Below are 14,034 nucleotides of genomic sequence, written 5' to 3'. Positions count from 1 at the left end.
GGCTTTACATAGGCAAAGCACAGGTTCACTTTAAGGGGCATCAGAAGTCAAAACATTAAATTTATTATCTGCAATTATTTTAAAACATAAAAAACAAACAAAAAAAAAACATTATTCACAATCTTGAAATACTTACCGTTTTGATAGCACACTGGCTTGCGCTGGCTGGTGTCTCTCTTGGAGATTCTGTTAAAGAAAATCTTCCACCACAATTTTGAGCCGCTGGCTTTCCTTCACTTAGGAAAGGCAGCCAAGGGCTTCTGCTTCACACAGGACCTACCTCCAGGCAGAACGATGAAGTATCAGAGAAAAGGCAGCCAGTTGGTTCCCGAAAATTCCCACACCGACAATGTGGCAAGTAAATCATAATTGTAGTTGGTATTGTTAAATTGACAGCAAGTCGAATTCTTCAGCCCAACCTTATAACTAATATTTCACTTTTTTAGTTAGAAGCTGATGAGATAAACCACCTAGGAACACTTTCTACCTCTTGGGGACGCAATAAAAGAAATTACACTACCAGATTTCCAAACTTGATTTGTTGCCTAAAAACCATACTCTTCCTCAATTTATTTTAGCATCTAGCAAAACTGAATTATCATTTTTGGTTGGATTGACCTCTTCATACACTGACAGATGACTTTGTAAGATAGCTAGTGAATACTTAGGCTGCATGTAAGAATGGCAATATTATATAGGAGAAAAGAAAATGAGGAAGCGCCACCCATAGCAAGCAGAGCTGACTACCATTTTTCTAAAGTAGATTTGACAAAGGATACATAGCATAATCATAGAAAAAAAAATGCAATCACAACTTAACACCATCTTAACCACTCATTTGACAGTCAACATTTTAATGACAAGTTAGCGTTTACTTATGTTCTGAATAAGAGTGTGCAAATTCTCCATGCTAACGTATCAGTAAACTTGAGTTTTTTGTTTTAGTTCCACACATTAAAACAGCAGCTTTTATTCCACCACACTATGGCAGGAGTGGTATTTTGGCCAGCGTTCTTAAAAAATAAAATTATAATAGTCAATTGTATAAAAATGCCTTCAGTTCCACCATTAGAAGTTTAGGAGGCAAATTTTCACAGCATCGTAACATCCTGAAAGTAGAGAATGAGGTGAGTCCAGATGAAAGACATGTGTTTACCAATGTCCTGCTATGCAAAGACAGTCCCAGTCCACCAACCACTGCAAAGGAACAAGAATCAATGGGATGCCAATGGTGTAATGACAATGTGCATTTACATATTAACAGTTTCTGAAACTGACACGTAGATGGCCTCAAAAGAGGAATACTATCTTATTTAATTTTCCAACATTTTCCCAAACCAAATGATTCAACATTTTGATAAAAAAAATAAGTTTGTATAAAATAATATAGACATATCAACACACAAGTGCTTTTATCTGATAGTGGCTGATGGTATGGAGACATTGGGTGTTACGAATCATTAGTATGGGATATTTTCTTCCATAAAAGGGCTTTTAGGTTGTTTAAAATTAATGAATGTTGCATCTCCATGTTATTTGTAGCAGCTTTTAGGGCAATGCACGAGTAGATCTGTTTCTCTAGTTCATCTTGGATTTCGGAAGGGGTACCCCGAAGCAGGTAGTCTTTTACCAACAGGCATATTTTTGCTAAATTTGGTTGGGTTATGTCTGCAGTGCATCTCTTTTTGCTTTGGTCACACACAGTGCTGCAGTCAGTAGCATAAACACAGTCGGCATCAACTTCACAAGGTCGGTCTTTGATTAATTCTTTCAAGTTCATTTCTGGGACGATGTTTTTCATATCAACCACTTTCAAGTCATATTTCTCATTGTAACCAAAGTTTTTGGCACTTATGTCACACATAAGAAAATTTCCATAGGGTCCATGGAAAATGTCTTCTACAAACTCTAGAAGACCTATGACTATCTTAGCTTTCCTTGGCCATGATGGGGTGAACCACTGATCCATGCGTTTTCGTAGTCCTCGTGGAACAAATACTTCGATGATCCATGGTAGACTTATTCCATAAAGTGAGGTGTATTGCACTCGCTCTGTTATGTACAAATCACCACAGAAACCAAGTAGCTTTGGCGTGTGCTCCTTGTCCTGTAAGATCACCATCAGTAGAAATTCATTTAGCTGTAGAAGTGCCCAGGCAGACTTGGCCTCTGGTAGTGACACATGTCCATCTTTATTACCATCTGCTGCTGCCAAGATTAGGTTTACTAGGTCACTGAGATTTCCTTGGTCACCCAATTTAGTCTAAAAATAAAACAAAAACTGTATTACTTTTGTTGGCATAGGATGACATTCTGAATACAATAGAAACTATCAAGTTTTAAAGCCTGCACAACTCAACTAATAAAAGGTACACTCCAGTGAAATTTAATCATTTTGTCCATTTGTGATGCAGAAGAGTGTTACTCCAACAAACCCTCTGTAGGCTCCTTGTCGTCTCACATATGGTGGACTTGATGCATACAAGCATCAGTGCTCACTGCTGCCAATTAGATTCAAAATCTGATTGGTGAAATGACATGCAGAAAAAAATGCCAGTTTCCTCTGCATTATAGCGCCTGTCTGCTCACAGTTTTATCTTGGTCTTCAGTTCCACTTGAAGACCTTAGACATAGTTTTATCAAGGGGTTTGTGATGAGTAAAATGCTTTTTTTTTCCCCCCTTTACTTTTTCCTATTCAAGAACTTGGCGTCACACAGACTTGTAACTATAAAAGTCAGGGAGGGTTGCATTTATCACTACAGGACCCCCCCTGGATCTTCTATTTTAAAGTGGATATTTCACTAAAATTCACACTTCACACAAATATGTAGCACCCATGCGACCACTACTAATTGTTCACCTCATTGTTTTGGTTACAATATGTATCATGGTCTTCAAAAATACAAAAACTGCTGCTCCTGAAACTCCCCAATGTAATCTACAGGCATCCTAGAAGATCAAATACTGTCTAGATATTCGGATTATTCAGAATGCATAATGATATTAAAGTCAAATGTTTCATTTTTTTTTAAATAACAAATATGTTGAAAATTGAAGAACCTCGAAGAAGGCAAGACCCTCACAAAGGGAGATACATACGCAATGGTGTAGTAGTTTAAAATATTTATTGATAAAGAAACACAAATCAGGGTACTCGCAATAAAGTGCATAAAAATCAGCATAAAACTAGCAGCATGCTCACACACGTGACCTCTGGTGTCTCGACGCGTATTTGTCACGTTCACGTGACTCCTGATGAACTTGACACCAGCACTGACACTTTATGTTGTTGCTGTTTTTCACATGAATACTGACGTTTATACATTGTTGCATTATTGAAGATTTTTGAATATAACATTCTATTTGAGGACTTTTTTTCGTTATGCATGTTTTTTGCACAATTGCACTCTTAAGTTTTATTTATTTTGGCTTTATATTTGTTTGAGTGTTATATATGTTTCGTTTGTTTTAACATACGCCTACATGTTTACATTTGATTGACTGATCACTATTTCTTAATACTAGTTATATTCACTTAGTCCCTTTCCCACTCACCCTATACAGCGCAGCATTATCCCCCTTCTGTGATTAAGATAATAAAAACTTCTGCCTTTAGAACCACTTTAACATAACCCAGTCTGGTAGACCTTTAATATAGAATAAGTATTAGCAAGGCAAAACATTCTGCAACACAACTGGACAGAAAGCTAAATTTACATATGTAATTAGCAAATATTGCTACATTTATTAACTAATTACAAACTATACATAAAAGTAGGGTTGTCCCGATACCGATACTAGTATCGGAATCGGGACCGATACAGAGCATTTGCGCCAGTAATTGTACTCGCGCAAATCCTCCAGATGCCTGATCCGATACCTGGGAGTGAGAGAGGCAGCGTGTAATACCTGTGTCCATGTATAATGCTCAGACGGCAGCCATCCAGTGTATAAAAGCCGCGCCTCCTCGTCTGATAGGGGAACACTCCCAGCAAGTGAGTCAGTGTTCTGCCTATCACGGACACCCTCTCATCCTCATCCCATGGACGAGGAAGAGAGGATGCCCGTGATAGGCAGAACACTAACTCACTGCTGGGAAACTGAGTTCCCCTATCACAGAGGAGGAGGCACGGCTTTTGAACACTGGATGGCTGCCGTCTGAGCATTATACACGGACACAGGTATTACACGGTGCCTCTCTCTCCCAGGGATTACACGCTGCCTCTCTCTTCCAGGTATCGGATCGGGCAATGCTGTTCATTCACTTGTTTTTTTGGGTGGTTTTTAGATTATTGTTTTATTTACAAGCAGCAGCTATTAGATATTCATGTATTAGACCTGAATACATTTTTTTCTGTTTTTTTAGTGCAACAGTGAACAGGTGATTGTTTCAGTCCCTTTGTTTGATTTTTTAGCATTGATTATATTCCAACCAGTGTGCTGCCATTGGAGCTATTAACTTTTTAAACAATCAACAGTTTAGTCCAAAAGCTGTCACATGACATTAAAAAAAAGTATCGGTAATCGGTATCGGCGAGTACTTGAAAAAAAATGTATCGGTACTTGTACTCGGTCTTAAAAAAGTGGTATCGGGACAACCCTACATAAAAGCAAGGTTTTTAATACATTAGAAGACACTAAAAATACTTATTTTTCACACCAACACGTTTAAAAGATTATAGATCACTTCTAAAAGCAATCAGGTTGGTATTATGTCATTCTAAAACAACAAAATTAGCACTGTTGCCTACAAATTTACAGTATTCGAAAATCGTTGCTTAAACATAAATTTTATGATAATTTGCTAAACACCTTTAATGCCTGTGGTTAAAGCATTATACAGCCAGCCTATACTGGTCACTTATCAGCTGTTTTTTCTATTGCTGCAAGCCTACAAAACCTATATACAAATATAACCTACCGGTACTTAAAAAAAAATTGTAAGAATTTTGCTCAATATAGTACAGTATATTAATACTTCATATTTTTAATACACTGATTAACCCGCCCTTCGATAAACTGCATACCATAATAAGCTGTCAAAACTTCCGTTTTTATATCATTGTCACTGTGAATCAGGTTTGTGTTTTCTGCATACATATATCTCAACACAGTAAGCCCAGGACACAGAATAGCCAAGGACTGAGCTAAATGGAAGTACCATAGTCTTTCTACAAATCACATTATTGACGACATAGATTTCTGTCAGTCTGATTACGAAACAGTTCTAAAGACGGAACAAGTCAATAGATTTCTGCACTGCCAACTGCTTTCCGTACAGAGAATAAAGCTGGCTTTGCTACAGAAGCTGATGTTTTCAATACAAAAGATTTTAACTGAAGGAAAGGACATGCTTTTAAAGAGATATCATACAAAAAAAATGGGCAAAAAAGAACATATAACAGAGGGAGTATACAGTGTCATACACAACACCAAGAAGAGAACATCCAAATACTAAATAAATATTCCAAAACGATGGAAAATGCCAAGACTTGAATTGTAAAAATGGCTGGAGAAAGGTTGCGATTGAAAGTCATTATTCTGTAAGTTTGATTCTCTCTCATGCTCCACAAAAAGTTAGCTTAAATTACAAACACAACAGAATAAGTGACCCACGTCCTTACCTGCCTGCGCTGTTTAGATAAGTTTACAAAGTTTCAATCAGAGAGAGAGTCTGAAAACAAACATCTTCTGCAGTACTCTCTCTTTAGAAAACAACCTGCTTTAAGGGCACACTCTCCATTACATTTTTACAAGCAAAAAAAGTTAATACACTTGAGAAAAACTCTGTAAAAATGAGAATGCTTTTTGAAAAAACATTCATGAAATTAATTGTTATTCTTTATCGGTTAATAACATTCAAAGTGCAGAAACAGAGAAAAATCTAATTAAAATCAATATTTGGCGTGTCCATACATTAACTTTAAAATAGCATCAATTCTCCTATGCATATGGTTTAGTGCCATAATATAACAAAATATAAAATACAGGTGCTAATGATCTACAAGATAATAAATAGGTTTCAATACAGAATCAGTGGTGCAGAAGGGATGAAATAGATGAGGAAAGGCCATGATCGTGCAAGCTAAGAGCAGTTAAATTTAAAACAATGAATGTTTCAACACAGCAGGATACAGGGTGATCTTACTGCATCAACAAGGTGTCTCATATCCCACTGGATAGACCATCATATAGTCGAAGGACCCCAGTAAGGGAGGAGTCTAGGAATGGAGCGGTCATTACGCCGTGGTAGCTAGACGGGAGTTCTGGCCAGCAGGTCTCCAGCGATGCTCTCTTCCCACGCTGCCGCTGACCCCCCTTCACAGTGAGGCTCACTCTTTCCCGCCCGATGGTCCCTGACCCCCCCCCCAGGCACCGCCAGAAGACATCTCCAGAGTGGGGTCCCGTGATCCCCTGATCTCCGGGCAAAACAACCTAGCTGGGGATCCCTGAAGCGTTTTGGTGGAGGAGAACGCCCCACGTGGAGTGCACGCCAGAGCCGGCTGCAGCCGGGGATGAGGAGCGCCGGTGAGGGGGGCTAGTAGGAGAGCGGCTAGCCCTGTCCACCCCAAGGGGTGAAGTATGAAGCCTTAAAATTACCAAGAGTGGCAAAAGAGCCCCAGGCGATGAGTGGTCACTGCCGCGTCCCCCCCCTGTTTATGACCCCCCTGCCCTGCATCAAACCCTTAAAAGACAAGGGGCAAGATTCTCGTAGATCGGTGTATCTTTGTTCCGGCGTAGCGTATCCTATTTACGCTACTCCTCCGCAACTTAGACGGGCAAGTGCTGTATTCTCAAAGCACTTGCTCCGTAAGTTGCGGCGGCGTAGCGTAAATAGGAGGGCGTAAGCCCGCCTAATCCAAATGTGGAACAGGGGGGCGTGTTTTATGTAAATGTTATGTGACCCGACGTGATTGACGTTTTTCACGAACGGCGCATGCGCCGTCCGTGGAATATCCCAGTGTGCATTGCTCCAAAGTACGCCGCAAGGACGTATTGGTTTTGACGTGAACGTAAATGACGTCCAGCCCCATTCACGGACGACTTAAGCAAACAACGTAAAATTTTCAAATTTCGTCGCGGGAACGATGCCCATACTTAACATTGGTACACCACATATACGCCCCATATAGCAGGGGTAACTTTACGCCGGGAAAAGCCCAACGTAAACGGCGTATCTCTACTGCGTCGGCCGGGCGTACGTTCGTGAATTTGTGTATCTAGCTGATTTACATATTTCTAAGCGTAAATCAGCGTACACGCCCCTAGCGGCCAGCGTGAATATGCAGTTATGATACGAAGGTGTAACACACTTACGCCAGTCGGATCTAAGGGAAATCTATGCGTAACTGATTCTAAGAATCAGGCGCATAGATACGACGGCTCAGACTCCGAGATACAACTTCTCCTTTGAGAATCTGGGCCAAGATATGCAAGTAAAACTTTTTGCCACCCTACAACCAGCGTCCACGTATCCAAGAGGCAACGAAGCGCGAGTACCACACTACTACATGCTTCATTGCTATATTACTTACTGAAAAAAAAAACGGGGAGCTATCTGGACAATGTTGTGCTACTTAGGAAAAAACATAGAATATTGAAGAGAGTATCATTGCATCAGCTCAGATGGCTCTCTTATTCCATGGTTTATTCTCTCTTTCACTTTTTTTTTTTTTTTTTTTTAACCTGAGCCAGTAAGCCAGCAATCAAAATATCAATTGAACCTGAAAGGCAGAAAGCTACTACCTCTTGTTTTTTTATAGCTTCCAGGATTGTTCAATACTGCGTTTCTGAATTTTACTCTAGCAAGGAGTGAGAGGGGAGCGCAGGAATAATTCATTATTAAAAAGATTGGAGAGTTCTGTCATACAGAGGAAAAGAATGAGAGAGGGGGAGAAGAATTATAAATTTTAAGCCGAAAAAGCAAAAAAAATAAAAGCGAAAAAGGACTAACGGATGCCATATTTTGTGTGGAAAAAGGAAAGCAGAAGCTAGACTTTTTTTTTTTTTTTCCCTCCAACATATACTGCCTATGTACTTATTGATATTTAGATGTGGTAAGGGGGAATGGACAGCCGTGTATTAATCAAGAATCCTAAATACGTCAAACTACTGTGATTCCTATAGTATTATATTTCACGAACGAATCAAAGGTCAGATTTCTTAGCAGGAGAGAGGATAAGGGGGTTAATGACGACACCCAGGATTATATAGAAATTATAAAAAAACTGTTGGCCATTACTTGCACCCATCGGTCTGGGTGTTTTTTTTCTCTCTCACCTATCAAAGTGCCCTGGATCTCCTCCTGTTTCCGCTTTTACCCCCCCCCAACCTTCCCTATCCTCGAGATCTACCCCACTCTCGAGATAAACGAGTATCTCAGTAATACAAACCGGGGCTGCAGTAAGGCCTAGGGGAGGACGGGCTAAAAACACCAAGCTTCAAGGCAGAGTTAAATAGAGCAAGCCACTTGTCATTTAGGCCAAAAATGAGTACAAGGGCCAGAGGAGCGAGAGGGGGGGGCTACATCAACTCCCCGATTAAGTCAAAGCCCGGGCCCAATGAACAAATTCGTTACCCATGGGAGTAACGGAGATAAACAAGCAGCTGAAAAACAACAAGGTGTTAAAAACACCCAGACCGAGAGGGAGAAGGAGAAGGAGAAGAAAAAGGACAAGATAAAAATGGCTCCTAAAAATTCAGCAGAACAGGACACATTCTCCGAGACTAAAATTGACTACGAGACAGAAACGGAGTCTGAACAGAGAATGGATGAAGAACAACAAGATAGATCATTACTACCAACAAAAATTGAAATACAAGTTATGTTTGCCGCATTAGAAAAATCACTCAAATCACAAATGGAGAGAATGGAGAGAAATATGGGACATATGTTGGTAAGACTGGAGGAAGCGGAAAAAAAACAGATTTGAATAAAAGTACCATTAGAAAATTGGAGGAAGAAATTAAAGCTTTAAAAAAAGAACAGGAACAAGCGTACAAAGTAGAAGACCAGGAGAATACGCGGAGTCCCAGACTACTCTGTCAGAAAATCTCCCAGAAATAATAAGGAAAATTTGTAATCCGTTATTGGATAGAGAAATAACTTCCCCACTAAGAATTGAACGGGCGCATAGGATAAGAAGGCCAAGATAAATACCACAGGAGAGTCCTAGAGACATCATCATAAGATTTGAAAGTTGGGACGAGAAAAATCAACTATGGAAAAATCTGAGAGGAAAATCTCCAATAAAAATTTGAAGAGCACATCATTCAAATGTACCAGGATCTATCCCAAGAGACGCTGAGAAGAAGAAATTTAAGACCATTACTAAGGGTGCTGCAAGAGCAAGGAATACAGTACAATTGGGGTTTCCCAGCATTCCTGATCGGCAGAAAAAAAACGGGGTCAAAAATTAGATATAGCTATACCCACCAGTTAACTAAATAAAAACATAAATAAGGGGATGAGGGGGGGCGGGAGGGTAAGAGGGAACGGGGGGAGGGAGTACAACGGTGATTAGTAAACAAGTAAAATATAGAAAGAAAGATCTGGGGGCCGGAAGCCACGGAAATACTTGGTGCCAATCCCCTAGAAATAGGGGACACAAGATCGTGGCCAATAGTTCTCCACCTTATAGAGAGGAGCATAAGAGCCATCAATTAATAGACCCGTGGATAGGGGTGCAACGGATCAAAAAACTCACGGATCGGATCGATCCTCTTTCGGATCAGCAATAAAGAAACATTTTCAAATGTACAGATAAAAAAGTAATCTCCTTAAAATGACCACACCGTATAAGCTTTGATCTCCATAAATGGTATCAACATTCCCTCACTTATTGCCAAAAACGGTGGCAATTTAAATAAAAGGATATTAAAAAAAAAGTTTGCCTACAAAAGATTGAAGGATAGGTGCACTATTATCTTCCAAAATCATACCATTTGTTGATCTAGTGCAAGCCTGTGGAAGAAAGCCAGGGATGTGCTTTGAATTATGTGCTTTGAATTATGTGCTTGCATTTACCTAAATGATCATGACACTGTGCTGTGTTGCCAACTTACTTGCCTTTTTAGAATTAAAATGTAGAGTCCCATCTTCTCCATCCAGTGTGCTTGCCAGAGCCCAGAGCACAGCGTGACACGCCTCCCCGCCTCAGCGTGTTGACTTCTGTAGTCAGCGCGCGGAGGCGGGGAGGCGTGTCACGCTGTGCTCTGGGCTCTGGCAAGCACACTGGGTGGAGCAAGATGGCCGCCGCTCCGGAGCTAGGCCGAAGCCGGGGACTTTCCTAGGCTCCGGAGCGCTCCGCGGATCGTGGGGTGTGCCGATCCGAACGGGGTGACCTGTTTAGATCACGGATCGGTGACGATCCGTTGCACCCCTACAACACATGGTACATCATATATGTTGTTACATGCAAATCTTGCAATGTACAATATATCGGACGTACAACTAAGAGACTATTCGATACATTGTTTTTTGGTTGGAAGAAGAGAAATTTTATGGATAATCTTACACCATGATTTTTTTTTCCTTCCTATCATTGGTTCCAACATGTTTTGGTGGCTTGGCTTGGTTTATTTCAAACTTCAAACACCAATCAAGATATCTTGCTTCATAGACCCATTCATTATATACATACATGTAATTTTATGTTTTATTCAATGGGTGCTTTTGGTTTTTCTATGTTTTGGGTAAAAAACCTAGAAATATATTTGGTTTCTTAATTGTTTTTTCTCTTTTTTCTATGGTCTGATTATTAGCATTATAGACATATTTTTATCATCAATTTCTTTATGATCTGTTAGTGTTTGTACATATATGTGTATATATATATATATATATATATATATATATATATATATATATATATATATATATATATATATATATATATATATATATATATATATATATATATATATATATATATATATATACACACACACACACACACATACATACACATATACATATACATATACACACACACACACACACACATATATATATATATATATATATATATGCTTTTTAAACATTGCAATGTTTTTAAAGTGGAGTTCCAGCCTTTTTATGTTTATTAACCACTTAAGCCCCGGACCAATATGCTGCCTAAAGACCCAAGGGGTTTTTACAGTTCGGGACTGCGTTGCTTTAACAGACAATTGCGCGGTCGTGTGACGTGGCTCCCAAACAAAATTGGCGTCCTTTTTTCCCCACAAATAGAGCTTTCTTTTGGTGGTATTTGATCACCTCTGAGGTTTTTATTTTTTGCGCTATAAACAAAAATAGAGCGACAATTTTGAAAAAAATGCAATATTTTTTACTTTTTGCTATAATAAATATCCCCCAAAAACATATATAAAACATTTTTTTTCCTCAGTTTAGGCCGATACGTATTCTTCTACCTATTTCTGGTAAAAAAAAAATCGCAATAATCGTTTATCGGTTGGTTTGCGCAAAATTTATAGCGTTTACAAAATAGGGGATAGTTTTATTGCATTTTTATTTTTTTTATTTTTTTTACTACTAATGGCGGCGATCAGCGATTTTTTTCATGACTGCGACATTATGGCGGACACTTCGGACAATTTTGACACATTTTTGGGACCATTGTCATTTTCACAGCAAAAAATGCATTTAAATTGCATTCTTTATTGTGAAAATGACAGTTGCAGTTTGGGAGTTAAACACAGGGGGCGCTGTAACATTTAGTGTTCACTTTGTGTGTGTTTACAACTGTAGGGGGGTGTGGCTGTAGGACTGACATCATCGATCGAGTCTCCCTAATAAAAGGGATCACTCGATCAATGCGCCGCCATAGTGAAGCACGGGGAAGCCGTGTTTACATACGGCTCTCCCCGTTCTTCAGCTCCGGGGAGCGGTCGCTCCGGGGCGGCTATAAACGAATAGCCGCGCCGTCGTCCCGGATCGCTCCCCGAGGCTTAAGGACCGCCGCATGTACCGGGGGGTCCCGATCGGACCCCCGACCCATGTCAAGCAGAGGACGTATAGGTACGTGCATGTGCCTGTCCGTGCCATTCTGCTGACATATATTTACATGAGGCAGTCCTTAAGTGGTTAAAAGTCAGCAGCTACAAAAAGTGTAGCTGCTGACTTTTAATAAAAAGACACTTAACTGCTCCACGGTCCAGCAATGCGGCCGCCCGGAGCATCGCTCCTCTCCCCTCTCCCTGCCGGCGCCTCCATTCATACTGTGGGCACCCGGCCGTGACAGCTTTCGGCTGCGCTCTAGGAGTGAAAGGCGATCTCCTGGGACCTGTCACATGTCCCAGGAGATAACCTAGAGGGAGGGACCGCCTAAGGCGAGAGGAGGAGTCGCCTAGGCGGCCCGTAGGTGGAAGTAGGAAGTGGGACAGGAAGTCCCACTCCTACCGATAATCCCCCCCCCCAAAAAAAATTACATACCAAATATGTATGCATGTAAGGGGGTGAGGAGTGCTTAAAGCGGAAGTTCCCACTTTTGGGTGGAACTCCACTTTAAGTATGTCACTATTTTGAGACAGGTGTTTTGGGTGATTGGGGTGGATTCCTTAAATAGCCTTCCTGTCTAGTGCTACAATTGTTGTGAACAAGCAAGCCATCGCTTGTGAAATGCATCAACTGCTGTTCCTCTGTCCGTCTGACATTTGTGACAATAAAGACTCAAGGGATTTTGGAGTTCCAATGTGCGGCCACTTCTTTGTTCTTTGTTCTGTTATGTTTATGTTCACCTTGGATTGTAAGCTCTAATGAGCAGGGCCCCCTCTGTTTCCTACTTTATTGAATTGTATTGTAATTGTACTGTATGTCCTTATGTTGTAAAGTGCTGCGTAAACTGTTGGCACTGTAGAAATCCTGTATAATAATCTGGTGGGTGGGCTGCATACTCTCCTGGCTTCAAGACACCAGTTCCAATCACAGAGTTCTATCCTGAACACATCGCAATAGTGTTTACTGAATGCATTCAATTTACTGTATGTGACATGCATTTACAGCCAAAATCTAACTGAGAAAGCCAAGGTACACATTCGTGATTTCTGTTTGTCAGTCAAAACCAATAGTATTCACATGCAGAGAGAGCAAACAAACACTCTTGGATAGACACAAATGTACTTTATACATCCTGTTTTTAAAGGGCTTAAAATAATTAACCAGTGTTGTTCAATGCCTGGCTATGGACAAAAAACAGATGGAAATTTCACATAAGTTGTTTATTTTATGGTGAATCCCCTTATGTTCATCTAATAGGACTAGAAAGAAAGATTAGTTATGTGATTCTAGTGACATTTCATTTGTGGAGCAGTTGATGAAGTGCACTGTCACAGAACGCATAACTACTACTGAAACATGCGCCCTATGGGCTATGGGCTTTTTTCAAGCCCTGCTGAAGTATCACGCCTTTTTATCTCTATCACTGCAGGAGTAAAAACCACAACCCTCATAAGTCTCCTAACAGACATGCAGGTCTGAGGAGAGGGGGTGAGCTTGACCAGGACTGTTACATAAACATGCAAAACAAAAATTCAACTGCCCATAGGACTTTAAGGCCCTTTCACACAGGCGCCTCCATTTGGCGGACTCCACTTGCTCAGCAAGGAAAGCTCCGCTGATCCCCGCTGAGCAGGCAGATGACAGGTCTGTCTACACTCACTGTGCAGATCACAGATGGACCCAGTTCCTCTCTCTTCTATGGTGAAATCAGGTGAAAACAGACCGCCTGCCCGTTTTCATCCGAACCCATTCGATCTGATCCGTGCGACAGATGGAAAAAAGGGCCACCAACTGTCTGGATTTGGGGGACAGGACCGCATAGCGGCGGATGTTAGTTGACATGTTACCGCTGACATCCGCCGCTCCATAGGGGTGAATGGAAGGTCCGATCAGGTCCGTCTGAAAAACTGACAGGCGGACGTGTTCGGACAGCCTGTGTGAAAGGAGTCTTACAAGGTACACCACCAACAGCATAAGTTAAAACAACATTTTATCCCGGTCTCGGCTACATGTGAATTGAGTTTGGTGGTCTCAG

The 14,034-nt window shown here is 40.7% G+C and overlaps 1 protein-coding gene across 5 annotated transcripts in view; it reads right to left on the bottom strand.

Moving 5' to 3' along the window:
* Window positions 1-826: 826 nt before the first annotated feature.
* Window positions 827-14,034, bottom strand: part of DIPK1A (divergent protein kinase domain 1A) — a 215,145-nt gene continuing 201,937 nt past the window's right edge. For all 5 annotated transcript variants that reach the window (XM_040360016.1, XM_040360015.1, XM_040360020.1 and 2 more), the window contains one exon: window positions 827-2,263. In XM_040360016.1, the coding sequence (XP_040215950.1) occupies window positions 1,451-2,263 (813 nt within the window). In that variant the 3' untranslated portion in view covers window positions 827-1,450. The remainder of the gene's footprint in view (window positions 2,264-14,034) is intronic.

This window comes from Rana temporaria, chromosome 7 (assembly GCF_905171775.1).
Source record: "Rana temporaria chromosome 7, aRanTem1.1, whole genome shotgun sequence".
Taxonomy (NCBI): Eukaryota; Metazoa; Chordata; class Amphibia; order Anura; family Ranidae; genus Rana; species Rana temporaria.
Note: the sequence above shows the minus strand (reverse complement) of the source record. Positions and strands in the feature narration are given on the sequence as shown.